The 20,444-nt window shown below is 37.3% G+C and overlaps 1 protein-coding gene and 1 non-coding gene across 4 annotated transcripts in view; both read right to left on the bottom strand.

Annotated features, from left to right (window-relative positions):
- The window catches only part of LOC117293237 (tripartite motif-containing protein 2-like), a 35,496-nt gene that overhangs the window by 8,276 nt on the left and 6,776 nt on the right, over positions 1-20,444 (bottom strand). For 2 of the 3 annotated variants that reach the window (XM_033775458.1, XM_033775459.1), the window contains 3 exons: positions 18,618-18,714; positions 2,723-3,277; positions 481-1,896 (listed from right to left, as the gene is read on the bottom strand). In XM_033775458.1, coding sequence (XP_033631349.1) covers positions 481-1,896; positions 2,723-3,223 — 1,917 coding nt within the window. In that variant the 5' untranslated portion in view covers positions 3,224-3,277; positions 18,618-18,714. Of the gene's footprint in view, positions 1-480; positions 1,897-2,722; positions 3,278-12,077; positions 12,179-18,617; positions 18,715-20,444 lie in introns of those variants that run through there. The other variant, XM_033775457.1, reaches the window with a different exon arrangement.
- On the bottom strand, positions 14,576-14,648 carry Trnas-aga. Its single transcript has one exon. It is a non-coding gene; the product is annotated as a tRNA-Ser (tRNA).

Here is a 20,444-nt window from a genome sequence, read left to right on the forward strand (position 1 = left end):
ATAATGTCGTCACAGTGCTGAGTACAATCAACCTAGGATATGTCAACAAATAAACAAATCTTTAAAATTCTTTAAAACCCCAAAATCGCCTAACATCCGTTCGCAAGTCTACACTTAGATGAATTGTGCCATCAGCCCAAATTGACAGCCATCAGGGCTGTTTCCACCTCCTGGGGCTGAAACAAGGTGAATACGCCTTCAGTCTGTAAGGATTTAGGCATGGGTTTCATCCACTAGGAGCCTGGCTGGTAGGGCAGATTGCACTACCTTCCCAACTTTTTATAAAGTTATTATGAGGCATCCTTGGTTTCTAAAGAACTTTCTGCTATACTGTATGCAGTGAAGTTTATAGCAAGTTTTGCAGATTTAAGTCATGCAATCATTTTATCTTACTTTTGCCATTTTGTAATACTGCCACCAAAACTTTTTTTTTTTTAAATGCCAACATTGTTCCTTTTTTCCAGATTGAAATGGACTCACCTTAATGCAGTGATTATGGAAGTCTGACACCACTATCTGGTTACTGTTATTGACATCCACAAAGTGAGGTCCACACAGCTGTTGGTCCTCAGCTCCTCTAGATCCAAACTTGTTGAGGAGCTTTCCTGTTGATGTGAAGATCAAGATGGTGCTAGACTTGTTGTCGACGACGATGATGTTGTTGTTACTGTCCACGCAGACTCCCTTTGGTCCGATGAGCTTTCCCGTGCCGATCTTATTGATGAACTTGCCGTCCGGTCCGAAGATATTCACCCATTTGTTGTCGTAGTCCGCAACAACGTAGTTTCCAGATGCTGTGAATGCAACTCCGGTGGGCCGCTGCAGCTGGCCATTGCTGCGACCTCGGATGCCAAACTTGTGTTTGCAGTCGCCAGTATTATTGAAGACTTGTATGCACTGATTGTTACTATCTGCAACCACAATCCGGCCACCATTGGCAGCGGTTGTCCCTACACCCTGTGGGTTTGTGAACTCCCCTTTATTGCGCCCTCTCTGACCCATGATGAGTACCAGATCGTCCTCCATGGGGTTGGATTTACGATAGACTCTCAGCGATCCGGCAGCGCTCTGTGGTCTTCTCATTGCACGTTGTTTGATGTTACTCCGTGGGATCTTACTCGTCGGTGACTTAGGACTGGATGAGCTGCTCTCCCTCAACACGCGCAACTTAAAGGGGCTCCCCTTGATGTGTCGTCCAAAGAGTTTTATACTCAGTTGATGTGGGCCTTCTTTATGTATTGTATACAAGACGTCATACGTACCGTTCTTGTTATCAATCACTCGTGTATCATGAACCCCACCGTCTGAGGAGAATAGCTGGGCACAGATCTCAGCTCCTCCAATGGTTATTAAGACCCCTTTATAGTTCTTCGTTGTTATCGTAACAATCATCTGCTCCCCACTGAAGGCTCGCTTCAGCCCCTCCCCAACGGCTATCGTCTGATGGGCAATGGCGCTGTTGCTGCGCACCGTGCCGAGGTTGGCCAATGACTTCTCCATCTCGCCGACATCACCGGCAAAGGAAATGAAATCATTCTCCTCCGGCTGGAGATGTTGACACTGTTCTGTTAGTTCTCGCAGACGCTGTCCCATTTGTTTCCGGACGAGTAGAATCTGCATCTCGTTTCCGCTCCGCAGGGCCTGGTCAGTGAAGTCACAATTATGCTCTATACTAAGAAGCTCTTTCTCCAGATTTTCCTGCTGTTTGTGAAGCACCTCTTGCTTGGACTCATGAGTGCCCTTCAGCTCATTGATAAGGGTTTCTTTTCTCTCTTGGATTCCCCTCTCTAAGGTGTCGAAGGAGGTCAATATCTCCGTCTCCGCTTTGTTTCTCTTCTCCTCCAGGTTGAGGTTGATGGTTGTCACTCTCTCAATGGCATCCTGAAGACGTGGAAGCTAAACACAAATTTTATAAGTATCCATAAAAATAAAAATAAAAATAAAATAAGTTCAGGGTCCATTCATACACTATACTTTAATCAAATTATTAGCGAAGTAGTAGATAGTTTGTTTTTGAAGTAATAAAAAGCAGATTTTAAAAAAATTGATTTGAACTTCCGCCTTTAAAAGGCACTGGACACTGGTAATTATGAACAAAATAACTGTTAGCTGTAAAAACTTACTTTTTTTACACGCAATGGAGAGCTGTTAGTAGTATAAAAACAGTAGTATAAACAGTAGTATAAAACATTGTGAGAAACGGCTCCCTCTGAAGTAACACAGTTTTTTAGAATGAGGTCATTTCCCACTCAAAAAAATAAAAGACAAATTTGTGCCACAAGGGTGCTTTTTCATTATTCGTTCAAGCAATTGACACCGAATTGAGTCCAAATTTTCACAGATTTGTTATTTTATGCATATGTTGGAATACACCAAATGAAAATACTGGTCTTTGACAATTACCAAAGGTGTCCAATACCTTTAAGATGAATCTTAGTGTACTAAACTACAGGTTTGGACACTCCAATGTTGACTATTTCATTTCTCTCTGCTTCACTTCTCTCCAGGAAAAATTACAGCTCAGACGATTATAAACCTGAGAATCTCATTGTATTTTTGTGTGATACTTTTATTAACTTTTGATGGTAAACATATACATGAGAATCTATACAGCTTTGGATAGATGATATTTTTTACAAAATTATTTCAAACAATTGGGCTGTTTGTGTGATGATTTTTTTTAATGAGCTTTTGGGTGTAAATAAACAAATAACATCTTTACCTGGTCCTTAGCTTTATCCAGTATATCCCTTAAGACCTCCTTGTGTTCATCAATGATGTCACTCAGAAGCACTGTAGGGTGATCAACATGCTCTGACTCTGTGCACTCGCCGCACACGGCCGTCTCACAGTCGTCACAGTAATAGTCCAAGGGCTCCCCCTCGTGACTGGAGCAACAAGGCACGGCGTGGTGGGTCTGATCCCCTCCGCTGGCCCCATCGTCGCTGCTGCTGTCTGGCCCCTCTAACACCTCCATCAGATTGGTGATGAAGAAATTGTTCTGTAGACCTGTCACCCCTTCGATTGGGAGGATGGATTGCTGACGACAGAGAGGGCAGGAGAGGGTCAGGGATTCGGCAGGGACGTAGTTCTGCAGGCACTTTTGGCAGAAGGTGTGGAGACAGGGGAGTACCTTAGGGGTGTGGTACCGCTCTAGGCAGATGCCACAGACTAGGAACTGTTTATCAATTTGCTTGACGACGGGGCTCTGTGTCGCTGCCATGGCGACAGGGTTGGTGACACTGCTGTATCACTCTGGCGACATGATGCATTAGGCCTGCAAAGATGTATTGATAAGGATTTATGAAATTTTATGTGGAAAACAATCACATCAACCAAATTAAACTTGAAACTTGAAAACTAATGCCATGATGCACTGGTGAAATGTGTAATTGGAGGTAAGAAACATTTAATTAAAAGAAATAATGTTGAAAAATAAAAGTTGAATTTCCTAGAGAGTGACATGAGAACTGGTTTTTTTTCCTGAAACCAAAATTGAATGCATTTCATGCAGGCAGTGCATGTATCTCAACAACTATCCCTCGCACTGCTCTCATGAGCCATCTGTCTTCATGTTTAACAGATGTTTTCCACCTATGCTCACATCTCCCATTCCTTCAAACATTTCTCTCTTTTTTTTCCTCTCTCCCCACATCCAGCGCCTCTATAAACAAATAAGCACTCTACCCTTTCCTCCCGTCTCTCTTTTTGTCGCTGTGCTTGATTAAATCGATTCAAGTGTTGCTGACGTCAGATCTATCACATCCGCATCTTGAGGGAAGATATACACTTATTATCCTTGGTTTACCACCTAATCATGTTGTGCCATCACTCAGGCGTTATTCATGCAAGATGAGCAGGTATTCATTCAGCTGCCCTTTAAACATGTCAAAGGGTTTGGGTGCGACATAAAACACAAACGTCCACAGATTTACGTTACAAGTTTTGCCATAAATATAATGATTGTAGACAGCTTTCCTTAAAATAATACTAATTGAGGTGATTTAGTTTTTGAGACATGAGTAAAACGATTTCACAAAAATAATGTCTGTCTTAATTTTCCTTCTTTTTATTTAACATGAGAGCAAGAGAAAATGGTATACCAAAAGAGAAGAAAACAACTCCCTCTTCTCTTTAAAATACCACATAACACAACAGATTATATACCCATATAAATAGATAATACATCTTTGTGCTCAAAGAGTTTCAAATAAAAAATAATCCAGCGTGAACTAATTCTCATGCCTGAAGGGATAATCAGTCTTGAATTCAACACATCAGATTACCATGGCTCATATTCCAAATGCACTTTGAAAAGATGAAATGGAACTATGTTCAAGATAAAATGGACAACAACTTTTTTTTACGGAAGGGTCATAAAATTGGTATTTGTCAACGAAATGCTCAATTAGAAACAGAACACAAAGAAAGATACCGCGATAGCGTGCTACACCTGAATTTATGGAACAATCTTCCTCAACACTTGCACTAACTAGAATCCCTGTCAACTTTCGTACCATCACTCATAACTCATCTTTTCCATACTCGTTATTCTGTTTATTTTTGTATTGCCTAATGCATCATGAGCATCATGCTTGGCGAATACAAGTGCTTTCCAAGGGCTCATTAATACTCAGCATTATTCTAACATAGGGTTTTTACACATTTTGCAATTAAAATTTGACAACTTGATGGTTGTGGGGGGCTTCATAACATCCCTGTGTTTGGATAACTCCCAGCTTCATTTTAACCGGTCTACATTCCTGCTCTTCAAGAGTGAAAGAAGAAAAAAGAGGGAGGATGTAAAACCACACGAGGAGTGAATTGAATATTATACATTCCCACAAAGATTTGTACATGTTTAATTATGATAAACATTTCACAATCTGGTGGTTGGTGGGGGCATTAAAATTAAATAAACAAAATCATGCAATATAAAATGTGTAATTAATAATTATTATTTATCATGTATTATAATGTGCTTAGTTAATCAATTCTCCACTTCATTCTAAACAGGTCTTCATTTGCATTCCTGTGTCCTGCCCTTCAAGAGTGAATGAAGAGAAAAGAGATGAGGATGTAGAAACACAAGAGAAGCCAAAGAAATAAGCATGACTCATCATCCTGCATCCCTGTGAGGCTTTATAAAGACTGTTAATGTTGACCCAGGAGCAAGAGATGTAGACTGCTTAGTATACCATGGTCCTGATTATACAGTGACGACTGCTTAATCAGGCAGGGGGTTTATGCAGATGAATGTGGACCAGTCATTAGACATATTGATTGGAAGGGGCTAGTAGAGAAGATGGAGTAATTTTAAGGACAAATTATTTATTTATTTGTGTTTGCTTTTATTTATTTATTTGTGCTTGCAGAATTCTACATAAGCAATATTTCTTTCACATATATTATTATCAAAATATCACATAATATCTAAACAAATATATCAAAAGAATTACCCACAAATTATTTTTTGAAATCACTCTTATTTCTTTTCCCTTAAAAATCAACACCAGATAAGCACCACAGTCTTATTTATTAGTTACTATACACACAAGCATAAACCAAACTAGAATAGAACTAGAATATCAAATATTACAAAAATATGAATTAAAAGTAATCTTTTAGTAATAAATTTCTGAAAAACTCAAAGCATTAAAAATTGTATCTTTTCTTCTTTTTGTACATCTATTTTGTCTCAAATTCTCTAAATTTGACAATAATTTATTTTCTAAATTATTTCTAAATTATTTTTGTTGGTGTACAGCAAGTTGTTGTTGGTTTTAAGCAAGTTTTATACTATACCACCATTTGAGTTTAGATAGACAGGCTTTGGGATACAGTGTTTATCCTACACTTTGTCTATCCTTGCCGGCTTAAAACAGTTATGCTGTTATTATCTTTTTAATTTCTATCTTTGTTCTTGCTTTCCTATCCCATCCTGTCCCTACCAGCTTCATTTTGACTTGTTTATGAGCATGTTTGTTTTGTCGATCGCTTCCTTTTCGCTTCCTTTTCACTCGTAATGTTAATTGCTACATTTTGTATTGATCCTTGGCCAAATAAATAATATTGATTTAAAGACACAGGACACTATGTGTAATTACTTAAAATAATTGTTAGCATAAAAACTTACTTAGCAACAAGCAATGAAGAGCTGCTGATAGTGTAAACTGTGAGAAACAGCTTCCTCCAAGTAATGTAGTTTTTGAGAAAGAAGTAATTTCTCACTGAAACATTCTGAAGTCTTTTTTAGGCATCTGTTTTTTTCTTTCTAATTATTCTCTTGCAACTTGCATGACCAACTGAGTAAACAATTTCACAGATTTGCTTTTTTGGGATACACCAAGTGAGAGTACTGGTCTTTGACAATAGACCCTTCCCATGAAGTTGGCAAAATGAGGGAACATCGCGCTGTTTTGTACACAGCTAATGGGTGCGTGACGCAGACGCGATTGCGCGTCTGCTTAGTGCACAACTCTATGGCGTTTGCCAACCAACAGGGTCTGTACGCATGCGTGAATGTGATTAGCATATTTCATGGGAAGGGTCCATTACCAAAGGTGTCCAGTGCCTATAAAGCAATAATGGGACAATTGTCATTGGATGCTGATGACAGCATTGTGTCTCCTTCATAGACCCTGACATTCACCACTAGAATCACCACAGCCTTCAATGGTAATAATTACACTCATAACTGTTTCACACATTCAGATCCTTGCCACACTTACAGTTCGCTCTCGAGTACAAACCTGAGCCAATTTACACAAAGCAATAACATTCATCGCAAAACATATTGTCAGTATTACCATAGTGATTTGTATTGGCACATCACACTTTACTTAGCAACTAGGATTGATTCGCAGTCAAGATCAATCTTAGCTCTTTGTGAAATCGGCCCCTGATGAAACTTAAAAAATCCGCTCTAAATTTAAGTCAAGCGTTTTGTCCTAGAGCGGCTAAATTATGCCTGGCGTGATGAACTGATGACTCATACAGCCGAACAAGCCAAAATACGAACATGATGCAGAGTTTGACATTCATGACGATTCCAGTTCAGTATCTCGAACCATGAAGGTAGAATTAGAATTCTACCTCTATGCTCAAACATACCTGTCTGCTGCTGAAGCACACACCACCCAGATGTGGTAAGAGATGCCCAAAACCCACACCAAGATTTTTTGCTAAATAGTCAACCCGTGCTCTCGTTTACAAAACGTGCGGGTGAATAAATTACAATGACACTCAACATTACAGATTTACATTCAGGAGGCCAGAATACAATCTACCCATGGGGGGAACATTGATGTTGCCAGGGGGAATCTTTTCTCTCCTGAATTGATTGCACTCTGGGGAGGAGGAGGCCATCCACCTCAACCCTAACATTCCAAAAACTGTGTCCTTAGATGTAATTTGGATTTAACATGTTAACTAAATTGTAACTGAAAATATAACTAAAGTAGCTGAGAATTGCAGCCAATTTTCTTTTAATATTAACCTACAATTCTCTCAAAGTAACCTGAGCAAGTTAACTAAACAGGTCGAAGCTTTTAGTTTTGTTTTTTATTAAGCAGAGAAGATGATTTAAGCCAAGAGACTTATTTGTTTAGATCTACAAGTAGACCACAGTTAAGTCTTGTCAACTCTGGTCACCCATCTAACCTTGCTCCCTGCTGCAACTCCGCAATTCCCACAAGAATAATCAATCATGAGCATTCCACTTGGAAATTCATACTGACATTTCCAGTAAATGTAAGCCTATAAATTAGCATCAAAGAAAAGTGATGTTATAAAAGGACAGGACTAGTGTCTGAATCCGCCCATGATTTTTCCACTTTGGACTGGACTGGAGCCGCTTTGGCAAAATGTATGCACCTAAACTCGAACTCAAAAGGTTCAAACTTTAAAATAGAATTAGCTGTTGCACACTGCACACCAGACACCAACCAAAATGGTATAAATGTGCATCGTACAAAAATAGTTAAAAGCCTGATGATGTTTCCATCCTAGCAGAGTCATTTTTGAAGGCTATAATCAAATGTTGTACGCAGTAGTAAAATTGGAGATAAGGCTGATAACCACAATCCAGCTCCCCTTTAAATCTTGCAACGTAAGACCTCCCTGGTACTTTCACATCATTATCTACTTCAACCCAGACAGTCCTCCAACCGTGTGTCACTGACACACTCCATGACAAACAGCAAATTACACTCAAATACATACAAACATATGTCCTACATGTATATCCACCATGAGAAAAATTTTCTGAAAATGGTTTGATGCAAAGTAGTTTATAATTTGTTATTATCAGATAATGCACTACCTTGTGTCAACCACACAATTTCGTTCAATTTGACTGTCATGGATGCACTTTTGTAAAAACAAGATCCAGTATTTTTTCTTACCATGCAAAACTATGATACAGTCATAGCACTCATAACTCCCCTCCTAAATAGTGCTTGTATTTCCCCTCTAACTTAAGGCGCCGGGACAAACAGAAACATTTTAAGACATGTTTTTTAACTTAGTTATGAATTAGGAAACCAATTTATGTGGTTCCTTCTAAAGATTTACAAAGTGCATTCAGAAGCCACTACCAGAAACACTGGGGCAAACCCCCTTCTCCTGGTGACTAACTGAGTTCTTTATTACACAATGCACTAGACCTCTGGCTTATGTCCTTTTTAAAGGTTAAAGCAATAATGGTTAATAGCCTATTGCACAAAACAATAAAGTTAGAAAAAGTGACCAGCTATAAAAATTTAGCCATTTTTACGATAAAAGCACGAAGGACAAAATGTACCCCTACCCACTTCTCATTACGTTTTAGTCTGAAAATTATTTTACTCCAATCAGCAGTGGCTTTTTATTGCTAAAACGGAAGTGGATATTAAATGAGTTTATTATTTATGAATGTGTACATGTACTCTCTAAATTAGGTACATAAAACAATTTATTTGACATAATCTATAAACATTGTTGCAGAACCTGCTGCTAAAAATGTAATTAGCATTTGAACAACTGCCTCTAGCCACCGGGCATATACATGTATAGCTTGTTGCTCCAGTGGTTAGACAAAATGGTAAAGGTTGCGGATTCAAATCCCATCCAAATACTAGTCATGATTAAGTGTTAGATGAGGTTAAGGCTACATCAACATTAAGTGCAACAAAGGCCCTCGTTTACGGGTTTTACTTATGTTCATTTTGTTAAATTGTTTAATTAAACACTTTGAGGTTAAATATTCAGTTCATAATTGATTCAATATTTTGAGCCAACTCAAAATATCACACAAAATAACCAGGCTGTAAATTCTAGAGAAATTCTGCTGTCTAGAAGGCAATATATAACCATGGTGACAAGGATTTCATAGCAAGGTCCCATGGTTACATTGGGGGCTACTCATGTGGCTAGCTCAGTGGGCATCAACAGCTGAAATGACAATCTATCTATACAACAACAATGTATAGCTATGAACTTTGCTATTGTATACATACAGCATATTTGATCCGCTCTATGAAATAACGACAAATCATCTGTTTGTATGATGATGGAAAGAAACAAAAAAGTAAACTGACCTTCAAACAAGGTTTCACAGTCCCAGACAATGATGGCTTTAAAATTTGAAGCCCTTTAAAAATCGTGTACAGATTTCCTCAGGCTTGTAATGTGAGCTTCATTGATTAAATCCAATTTTGAGGCATCCTTGGTTTCATTACCAACTATTTCTGAAGAAAAAGGACCTTGAGCCTGGGTTCAAAGACCACTAAATGAACACAAGTCTAGACCACTTTTTGGTGTGAACTTTACTGAAATAGAGGTGTCACCTACATTGTAAATTTGTGCATGTAAAAAAAAACATCACTGCATCCATGGTTGCGTAGAAGGCGCAGTGTCCATGGTGTAGTGTTTACCCAACACCAACAAATTATATTTTAAAAAATAACTTAACTGTTCTTTACCCCCAGTATAATAATGGCATTGGATAAAGAGGGTCTCCATAGGTCAATTGCACCAATTTTGCCAATAGATAAGAGTCCCTAGGAAATGGGGGAAAATTGCAATATTCTACGGTTTAAAATGACACTGTGTTTGATACCCTTCAAGTGCGATGTTTTTCAAAATACAAAAATGCTTGATGATGCCACATTCCAAATAATTTATGGTCTGTACATTTTTGTACTAGTAAGAGATTTTTTATCATTCCTGAATTTTGATGATATCCAATCAAAACGGGTAGTAAAAACTACTCTGGGCTAGCAAACACCACTGACAAATTTCGACCTACTTGTTTATAAGACTTAATATACTTCTTCCTTTTTAAATGTGAATAAAAAAAAATCTAAAAGGTACGTACTGAGTGTATCGGTATATTGGGAAAAAATAAAAAACATTGCTATTTTCTAAAATTATGTTGATGCAACTAATTTCATTTGACCAATAAATTGGTTGTGATCGCTACCATGAATTCATCAGACAGATATAGTTTTGACAATACATGTTTGAAATTTGGGCCACTTAAACTTCTCCAGGGCAAGTAAATGCACTGTTTACTAGCCGGATGACCACCTGTACTTTCTAAAAAGCTCAAGCGCAAGGCCCGTCTAATATCTTCACAACATGTGGCCTGCACTAGTAATATTGTTAACATATGGCGACCATGCTGCATTCTATTTGACTCTACACCAAAGTTCAATGTGTGTGTGTTTGGTTATTCTTTTCATAATGAGCTGAATGAAATCAATTATCAAGAACACTTTACGACTATAATGAAGCTGTTGATTGATATTGGCCAGATATTTACTACTTCAACACTGGGTTAATTAAAAACAAATTGATGATTTGAGTTATGTATTGTGTGCATTGTCCATTGCATGAAATGCCAAAGTTTAGTACTTTTCACTTGACTTTGAAAAAGCATCATCTGCCAAAATGAGTTTAAAAGAAAATATTTAAAAAAATAATAATAATATCAAATTGGGACATGTAATTTTACTGCAGTCAAGGTCTTTGTATTGCATTTTACAAAAAAAAAAAAAAAAGATAAATAAAAAACGCATAGGCCTACTAATATCCTTTATTTAAGGATGACACAATATAATTATGCAGGTACAGATACATATAAGGTTAGTAGATGCACATGCAGGTATGTAAATGTAGAGCTCTCAAAATCAGCAATAATTACTACATTCATTACTATAAACATTGTTTTTTAAAAAGCATTCGGTTTACAGCTATGAACGAACAAAAAAAGCCTTAACAGCCAGTACCGAATATGCTCCGAATTCTTAACCAATTGCTTGGCAGTGTAAAACACTAAAAATTATTGTCTATAGATTTGCAAAACAAGTTGTGTATTTCAGGTATAGTTGATATACTGTGTTAGGAATATAAAGCTATTTTGTAATTATAAAGTAGACCCACCTTTCTTATCATGACTGCACAGATTACTGTTTAGATACAAATAAATGGTTTCATATGCTATTGTCTATAGATTAATGTTAAAAAACCTGTTCTATTTCATGTATAGTTGATAAACTGTATTTAGGAATATATTTAAAAGCTATTTTGATTTATAATTTAGTGGACCCACCTTCTTATCATGACTAGTACAGATGATGGTTTAGATACAAATAATGGTTTCAAATAGTATTGCCTATAGAGAGATTTGCAAAAAAAACTATTCTATTTAATGTTAAAAATATACTGTGTTTAGGAATATAAATTTTATTGATATAAGTAGACCCACCTTCTTACTGCACAGATGATGGTATAGATGTAAATAATGGTTTCAAATACTAATGTCTACGGGAAGATTTGCAAACAAACTATTCTGTTTCATGTATAGGCCTAGTTGATTTACTACATTTAGGAAATTATAAAGCTATTTTGATATGTAATAATAAAGCAGACACACCTTCTTATCATGACTGCACAGATGATGGTTTAGTAATCAAATACACTGTTGTCTGTAGATAATATTTCAAAAGAAAATATTCCAATTCATGTATATTTGTTGATATACTGTGTGTATGAACATAAAGCTATTTTGATATAATAAAATAAAATAGACCCACCTTCTTATCATGACTGCGTGGTTGACTGTTTTTCTAAGAGAGACAGTCACTGTTAATGGAGCAGTGATAGAGAATGCCTACTATGAGGGTGACACACGCATCCTTGCTGCTATAGTGAGTGCAGTATGATGAGATGGGGTTCACGTCAACGATGCGGCCGGGGAATAATAATGAGGGCTAGTCCATTGTGTCTGGAGGGGGATAGCTTGGTGTATTGGAATGGGATGGGCTTGTGTTTGGATGAGTTAATTGGGGTTAGTCTATTGTGTTAACAGGGGTGGGCTGAATGCACAGACAGTCCTTCATAGGGCATGATGGAAGTGTATTCTTCTGTCTTTCTTCTGTCTTTTCATTGATCTATTCAAGTATTGAATCCTGAGAATGCACTGTGTACAACCATGGAACAACATTCAGCATGTTTGCCACACTGCTTCACTAAGTAGGATTTGATTAAATTAATAACAGAGCTGTGCACGTTTCAGCAAGCAGTTTTATGTCATCAACAGTGAGCATTTATGAAAATGTAGTCATGTTTCTTGTAAAAAAATACATGTTGGTAGCTTGACTCCCACTAAAATCTGCTCTATAATTTTGAAATGAACTAAGAACCTTAATATGTATGTTCATATAATAATAATAATAATAATAATAATAATAATAATAATAATAATAATAACCATAATATCAAAGAATAATCATTTTTATTGCACCATAATACACTAGTGTTACCAAGTGTTCACTTTATGCACGCAGTACTATGAAACAAACAAAAATCCTCCTGAAAGACTACATGAAAACTGAAAAAGGGGTTAAAGAAGAACAGAAGAGGATGTTTATGGTGACCGATCAAAGTCTCCTGTGGTTTTGTTCTGCATATAGCCTGGTTCATACATGTACTTCCTGCTAATGCTAAAGCGAATGCGATAAGAAAATTGACGCAACAAATTTTAAACGAATAACTCGCGTCAGTTGACTTGTGCTAAACTCCTACGAAAAACTTGTTGCCAAAACGGCCCAGTTTTACGTCAACAAATTTGTATAGCATTTAAGCATTCGCAGGAAGTATGAACCTGGCTTAACTTGGAGTACACAGCACTTCTACAGGGTGATGGAAAGTATTTAATTAGTTGGGCATAGCATATAGTCAAATTTTAAATTATCCACTTCTTGGAATGTTTACATAGCTGAATTTAGAAATAACCCACAGGACATTCCATGAACTGGTTTTATCAACAATGGCATAAACATAACAAAAGGCTGAACCGGAAATCTCTCCTTAATCCAAAACAAACAAATGGTAAAATGATAAAGACATTTTTATGATTTGATTTTTTAATAATGTATAGGACTACATGCCTACATGTACAAATCCTCAGCTCATAGCAACCATGTCAAAAAAAAAAATAAAAAATTGCTGGCCACAAAAGATGAAGTCACTATCCAAAATCCAATTAATTTCTGAGACTGGTTTTCTCAAGGACCCAAGTGTCAGGACTGGGATTTGAACCCACACTTTGCTTCTGATATTACCAAAGCATTGGTCCATTGAACTAGACCACCCATCAGCCAAGAAAACACACCACATAAATGTTTAATCTAACCAATTTTGATGAGCTTGTAAAGATGAGCTTGTAAAGATTGTAAAGAATGCTTTGAAAGAGTTCAATCTTCTGACAAACTTAAATGACATCCATGTTAATTCTCCATAATCTAAATCTTTTATACCATTAACTGCTAATCATTCAAGCACATTCTTGATAACATGTCATTATGATTCTTTTGTATCTTGATTGCCCGGTTACAGTCAATATAGTTTATCTCCTCGGTCAGTATAATCAATATGTGTAATTGCCAGGCTATACAAAAGATATCCATATGCTATTCAGAATAATTTTTCAGCTAGTATGACAGAAAAAATTGAGATGTACACACATTTTTTTTTTAAATTAGTGCTCCCCGCACCTCTTCTTCTATTTTTAAACTAGCAGTGTTATGTTCCCAAAGACGGCGCCCTGCATGGCTCCTAGCAAAGACCGACAAAAACTGCAATGTGAAAACAACACTGAAGACCCAGTGCCTCACAAAACCAGCACAAAACCTGTCAGTGTTGTGATCTAAACAACATGACATCACAGCCTGGATGAAGGTTGCTTATCTTTGTTGCTATGCATCTTCCATTGTCTTGTTTGGAACGCTCTGTACTGTGATGTCACAAAGCTTTTCCTCAAACTCAGCATTTTTGCCCAGTGTAACATTTGATCAAAGTCTTAGGTATGTTTTTTTCACAAGAGAATATAATTAGCTGTTGCAAACTGCTTACCAAAAAAAATGAACCTAATGACCTGATGTTTTAACCCCAGCATTGTCTTTCTCAAAGGCTTTGCATTTGGAAACAATTATTATTGAATCATAACTTTGGTCGTACCCTAACACCGATACGTGTAAGCACTGTAAACTCAGTACTTTCCCGAGTTCTGGGGGAAAAAATCACAGGCATATTACTCGGGTGGGATTCGAACCCACGACCTTTGCAATTCTAGAGCAGTGTCATACCAACTAGACCACCGAGATTGCCTAGTAGAAAGAGATTGCCCGATAAAAAGGCAGCTAGAATAGAATGCTATATTTTAGCAGCGGGTACCTAACCACAGTGATTTAATAGAAGTTACCTTCTATTAAATTTATTGAGTTTCACTCAATCATACAATCATTACACACTCATTTACCTTTCTGTTATACAAGTACTATTATTTTCATTGAAGTGGATCTTTAACCACTTTGATGCCAATGCCTTCAAGGTCACGTTCAGAGTACATCCCTGAGTGAGATGTTGACAAGAAAACCAGACACCAAATCTATACCAATTAGCATGCCTTCCAGCATTGATTTTCTCCACAAGAGAAACTTCATGCCCCAGAAAAGTTGCTCATAAACAAAAAACCAAGAGACTGAGAAACAAAGGTTTGAGAAATGTCAAATCAAAACAAATTTCTAAATGTACTTCTGAGACGTTACAGAAATTCAATTTATATCTCGGTCTTGAGATGTATGGGTCATGTCAAATGCCACGGAGACAAGTGGAGGTTGACAATAATAAAAGCAGAGTAGAAATTAATTTCCCGCAAGAATTCAGAAATGTTTTAACAATTCCCAGTAGAGTATTGTATTCAATCTCTGCAGATGTTCACCAGCACTCAGTTAGGGTTAGATCAAAAACCATTTCTTTCACATGTTATTCAGTGCCTCAATGCCTCAGCCCCTTCATATCTCATTGACTTACTGTCAATCAAAGAACTTGTCAGAAATCTGTGTTCATGTTCCGACACTTCACTTTTCATATTCAAAGAACTAAACACAATTGGGGGATCGTGCCTTTTCTATCGCAGCACCAAGGATGTGGAATCATCTTCCTCAGAACATCAGGCAATAGATTGCCTGATGTTAACTACATTGTACTTCATTAGCAAATTTCAAAACTTTGCTTAAATCTCACCTTTTTTCAAAAGCCTACTGTACGGCCAACGACTGTTAGATTAGCGCCTTATAAATTTCACGATTGATTGATAGGGTTATTTGGGAATGCAAGAGCCCTCACAGGCCAGTGTGGGATGCAAAGCTGCTGGTCCTGTAAGCTGTGTTGTGTAATGCACGTAAAAGAACTCAGTGTTTCTGGTTTGATTAGCAGCATATTGTGCCACAGCACCTTGTAAACCATAACATGGTGCTTTATGAAAGGATAGTAGGTCTCATAACTCAAAGGTAGTCCCACATGCCTTGGTAAAAAATGCTACTAGTTAAAGCACCTTGAGTGTTAACTTGCAAATTGGCAAACCTTGTTTTGCCAATTTATATCAATTTTAGTCCACCTGTCATTGACAAATTACTTTTGGAATGTCACTATCACACCCTCCTACATTCCCTGATAACTACCCCCCCCCCCCCCCATGCAGAAACTTATACTTTATGCTTAGCTTTCCTTTTCTTTTTTCCCCGTCGGAAGGAAAGATGTTTAATAAGTGCCGACTTTGTAAGGCAATCTGGGACAGCCCAACAAACCTGAGTAAACATCGCGTAGGGGGACAGAGGATGAAGACATTATGTCCATTCAGATCCAACACATTCTCAGATTCCTGACGAATATGACAAACATATTTTGCAGCCTGTTATTATTCAATCCAATTGCGACTCATTTTACACTTCATTAGTGAATAAACCACGCATGTTTGCGCTTTGTAGGCCGACATGACACACGTTCTACAATCTTATCTACAATCTTATCGGCTGTGTAAACATGATGGAGAGAAAATGTACCACGATTTGAGATGCAAAAGAAAATCCACACAGATAGGACTCAAGGGATTCCTCCCTAATAGCAAGCCCCTTCAGGACCTATGAATCATTTTCATTAAATGAATTAATATTGTTTATTTGTTATGTAAAAGTAGGGGTTTTTTCCTGACCAATATCAAGTATTTGGTATCCTGTTCGATTGATGATACAAAAGTACATTGTGTGAGATTTGTGAGAGAAAGTATGGTGAACTGCAAATTGAAGTTCAATTAAGGTTTTATGCTAATAATTATTTTGAGTAACTTATACCAATAGTGTCCAACAATGCCTTTACTTTATGTTAACATTTTAAAATTGGATTTGTACATTTTTATTACGCACATATTTTAAAATTGGAAAAACTTTGAAAGAGCAAACTTTCTTGCTCAAGAAATCCCAGGTGTTTTGGGGTTGGTTTTCTGTGGTGGGGGAGTATACATGTTCATGTGGACCTATTTAAGACAAAAATTGAGGTCCATTTGAAATGGAAATCTAGTATAACAACCTAAAATACAAAGTTCTTTGTGTTGTTTATAAATTAATGTTATCCCAGGTTCAAAAACTACACATTATATTTGCTCCCATCCCTACTTGCCACAGTTGTTTATGGCAGTTATGGAAAATGTCACCCTGATATATTTAGGACTCCTCGACCTTCCCCTTGACTTTGGAACTCAACCTTTTCAACCCCAGTGTCCCGGCAGATTTACTTTGTTTATTTTAAATATCAAACTTTAACAGATCTAGAGTGTTTATTACAAATTTGTATTTATTCACCTACAAATTGCAATGGTGGTGACAGATATACGATTGTAAGCTGGTTTCATGAGCTCAACAGTCTAGTCAGCTTGGATAACATGTTGGTCCCCAAAAAACAGACAGTTCTTTTCTGAACTGAGAAGTTCTGAGAAGTCTCCAGAATTCCAAAAATCTACTACCCCCCCCCATACTTTTCAGAAGGACATGATCTACCTAGCAAGTAAATGAAGACACACATGGTGTTACCCCCAAACCAAATTTATATTGATACCTCATCATGCTATGCCTTAAATCAAATATGTGTTGGGCCAAGCTTACTAAAAAATACAAGTTAATCATCCTCGTTGTCATCTTCCTTGAGAGCCACATCCTTCCTTTAAAAACTTATATTCTTATATAATTTTGTCCCCCAAACTACTAATTTTGTTGTGTATTTCCTCTACATTCCTTCGGCATTTGATTTCATTACCCATATTATTTAAAGGCTTCAAAGTTTTACAAAGCCAGCAACATAAATTGTAGGTCAATCTCTGCCAACAGCCTTCAGAGTCAATCCTAAAAATATACATCTCTGCTTTGAACTCCTAGTTGACCATTAAATGAACCAAAGAGGACAAGATAAGCATATAGCCATCCAATCCATCGTAAGTCACTTCAGACGTTCATTAAAGCTATGTAAATAACATACTCCTGAACCAATACTCCAAGAGCACTAGCACAGCATAAAGGTTGCAGACAAATGAAAGCCGGCCGGCAGAGCTAGACTTGATGACAATCTGTTGACTTTGTGCACACAGCTTTAGCAGGACATGATATTTGTTCATTGGGAAAAAGTAGGAGAACAATTTTGAGTAAAAGGCCAGGCCTTACTTGTTCATGTGGTAATATAGGCTTTAATAGACTTATCAGGCTATTTATTCACAATTTTTCAGAGGAAACTAGAAATTCTTGAAGCAAGAAACACAGTGCTCGGAAACCAGATTTAAGAAGAAAACAAAAGCAGACCAACAACCCCTCTCTATTAATACTTCTCTAGAAGAAAATCTATGCAAACTAATAATAATATAACATTTGTATAGTGCTACATATCTACTTAACAAGTAGGGTCTCATGAACAAAGGCACAACAAAAAGGAACAATTAACAGAAAAACAAAACGTATAATTCAAACTGTTCCATTGTAGGTAATTGCCAGGAGGTGGGTTTTAAGGGAGTTTAGGGTAGAATTAGAGCGAATGTTGCGAGAAAGGCACTTCCAATGGAAGGGGAAGCAGTATGGAAAGATGTGTCTCCCAAGAGCGATAAGATCTTGGTGCAGTCAAAAAATGTTTACATGCTCAACGAAGACCAGCTCGACCGGAGTTATAAGGCTGGATGAGTTCAGATAAATATTAGGGTGCAATGCATGTCTAAGCGTGGTTTAACTAACAGATTCAATTAAAACACACATTACCTTTCAGCAGAGTAGACACATGGCCTCATCTCATCTCATCTGAAACTTCAAACCTAGCATCATTGAAGCAGGGGATGATCAAATCATACCAGAAGATCTGGCAGGAAAAAGAAATAGGAATATATTGCTTATGGGGTGAATACACTAATGTTACAGTGTATGCTCTGTATGTCGCATCCCCTTCAGGTGATCCCTCTGCCGCCCCCTCCTAGGTTGAATCGAGGTGAACTTGTCTACGGTACTGAAATGTAGACTTGAGTTTGATCCCTGGCTATACAGCAGTAACGGGTTGAATAGCTTCTGACTGGCACCCCCATACAAAGTAATTGCCAAAAATAGGGTGACTGTTAACATTAGGGCTCAGATAGCTCAGTTGGTAGAGCACCCGCACATGAATCCAGAGGTCACAGGTTCAAGTTCAGTTTATTAAAACGATAATTCTTCATTCAAACAGGGAACAAAAAGTGGCTGACTGCATCATTTATAGGTCTCTCTTAGTTTGTCCCTCGACTGTTAATAAATTTTATGGGGCCAGAGCTTTTGCAGCAGCAGCAGCAGAATTATGGAATAGTCTTCCGGACACCATAAAGCTCAAACAGTGAATTTATTTAAGACAAAGTTAAAAACACATTTATTTTTGCAATAGCCTTCAGTACTTCTTTCTGTATCAACTAAATTTTGCTTTTGTATTTACTTCACATCTCTATTAACTTTTGCTTCTCTTTTGTTTTCATCTCAAAGCGCATAGGGACTTCTCTGTGATTGTGACATGCGCTCCACAGTCAGGCTAGTTCTTTATTATTACAGGCAGGCTAGTTCTTTTACTTTACTAGTTCTTTTTCACTTATCCCAATAAAAATTTATAGTATAAAACATTTTTCTAAAAAAAGTTTATACTTTAATTATAACTAGTACCAATTGCGGTGATACTTCACAGGTTACTTTTGAGACACACAGTGGCGTGGTTGGGCCGAACAGTTTAGTGCATCGGACTCAAGTTCTGATGGCTGAGTCAACAGGGAGTGGGTTCGAATCCTAGTCAAGACACTCTATTTGCTTTGTGCCCTACATATACTTGGCAGCACAGGCCGTTTACTCCCCTCTTCAAGGGAGCTGAGATGGTATAACATGATGTACGAGGAATAAAATAAATGGTATGCTGACTGGGGTAGTAATGTTTAAAGTGCCATGATCATTTCTTTGGAATTGTGCTATATTATAAGAGTTGGTATTATTATTATTAATATGTGTCTGGAAAATAAAAGTAAAACTTTTGTGAACAAGTACCATGCCTTTAATTCCATCCAGAATTTAAAGTATGAAATACTCCTGGGTTAATTGCTTCTAGCAGTTTGTGCTGATAGATGTAATGATAGCTGGTTGAAATTGACTTTGACACCTTGGTGTGTCTGTGCTTAGTGTCATCCGGCCTTACCAGCCTCCCTAGTATTTAGCTTTCATTTTTCGATCATCAGAGGTGAGAAGGGTATTTTAAAGAAGATCAGAAGGGGATGCCTTAATTTTATTTACATTCTTACTGGCTGCCTTGCTCAAGGACACAAATAATGTGACTGAAATGGCCAGAATCTGAACCCTTTTTAAGGCATTTGAAAGCACACAAATTTTCACAGATTTGTTATTTTTGCACTAAGTTGGGATACACCAAGTTAGAATACTTGTTTTTGACAATTGCAAAAGGTATCCAGTGCCTTTAATACTTAAGTCACATGGAACATATTGGACAGCACTTGCAAGTTACTCTTTAGCACACTTGAGATACAGGGATATACGGTAATCATTGGAAGGGCCAGACTTTCCAACCAAGTC

The sequence above is a fragment of the Asterias rubens genome, chromosome 8 (genome assembly GCF_902459465.1).
Source record: "Asterias rubens chromosome 8, eAstRub1.3, whole genome shotgun sequence".
Lineage (NCBI taxonomy): Eukaryota > Metazoa > Echinodermata > Asteroidea > Forcipulatida > Asteriidae > Asterias > Asterias rubens.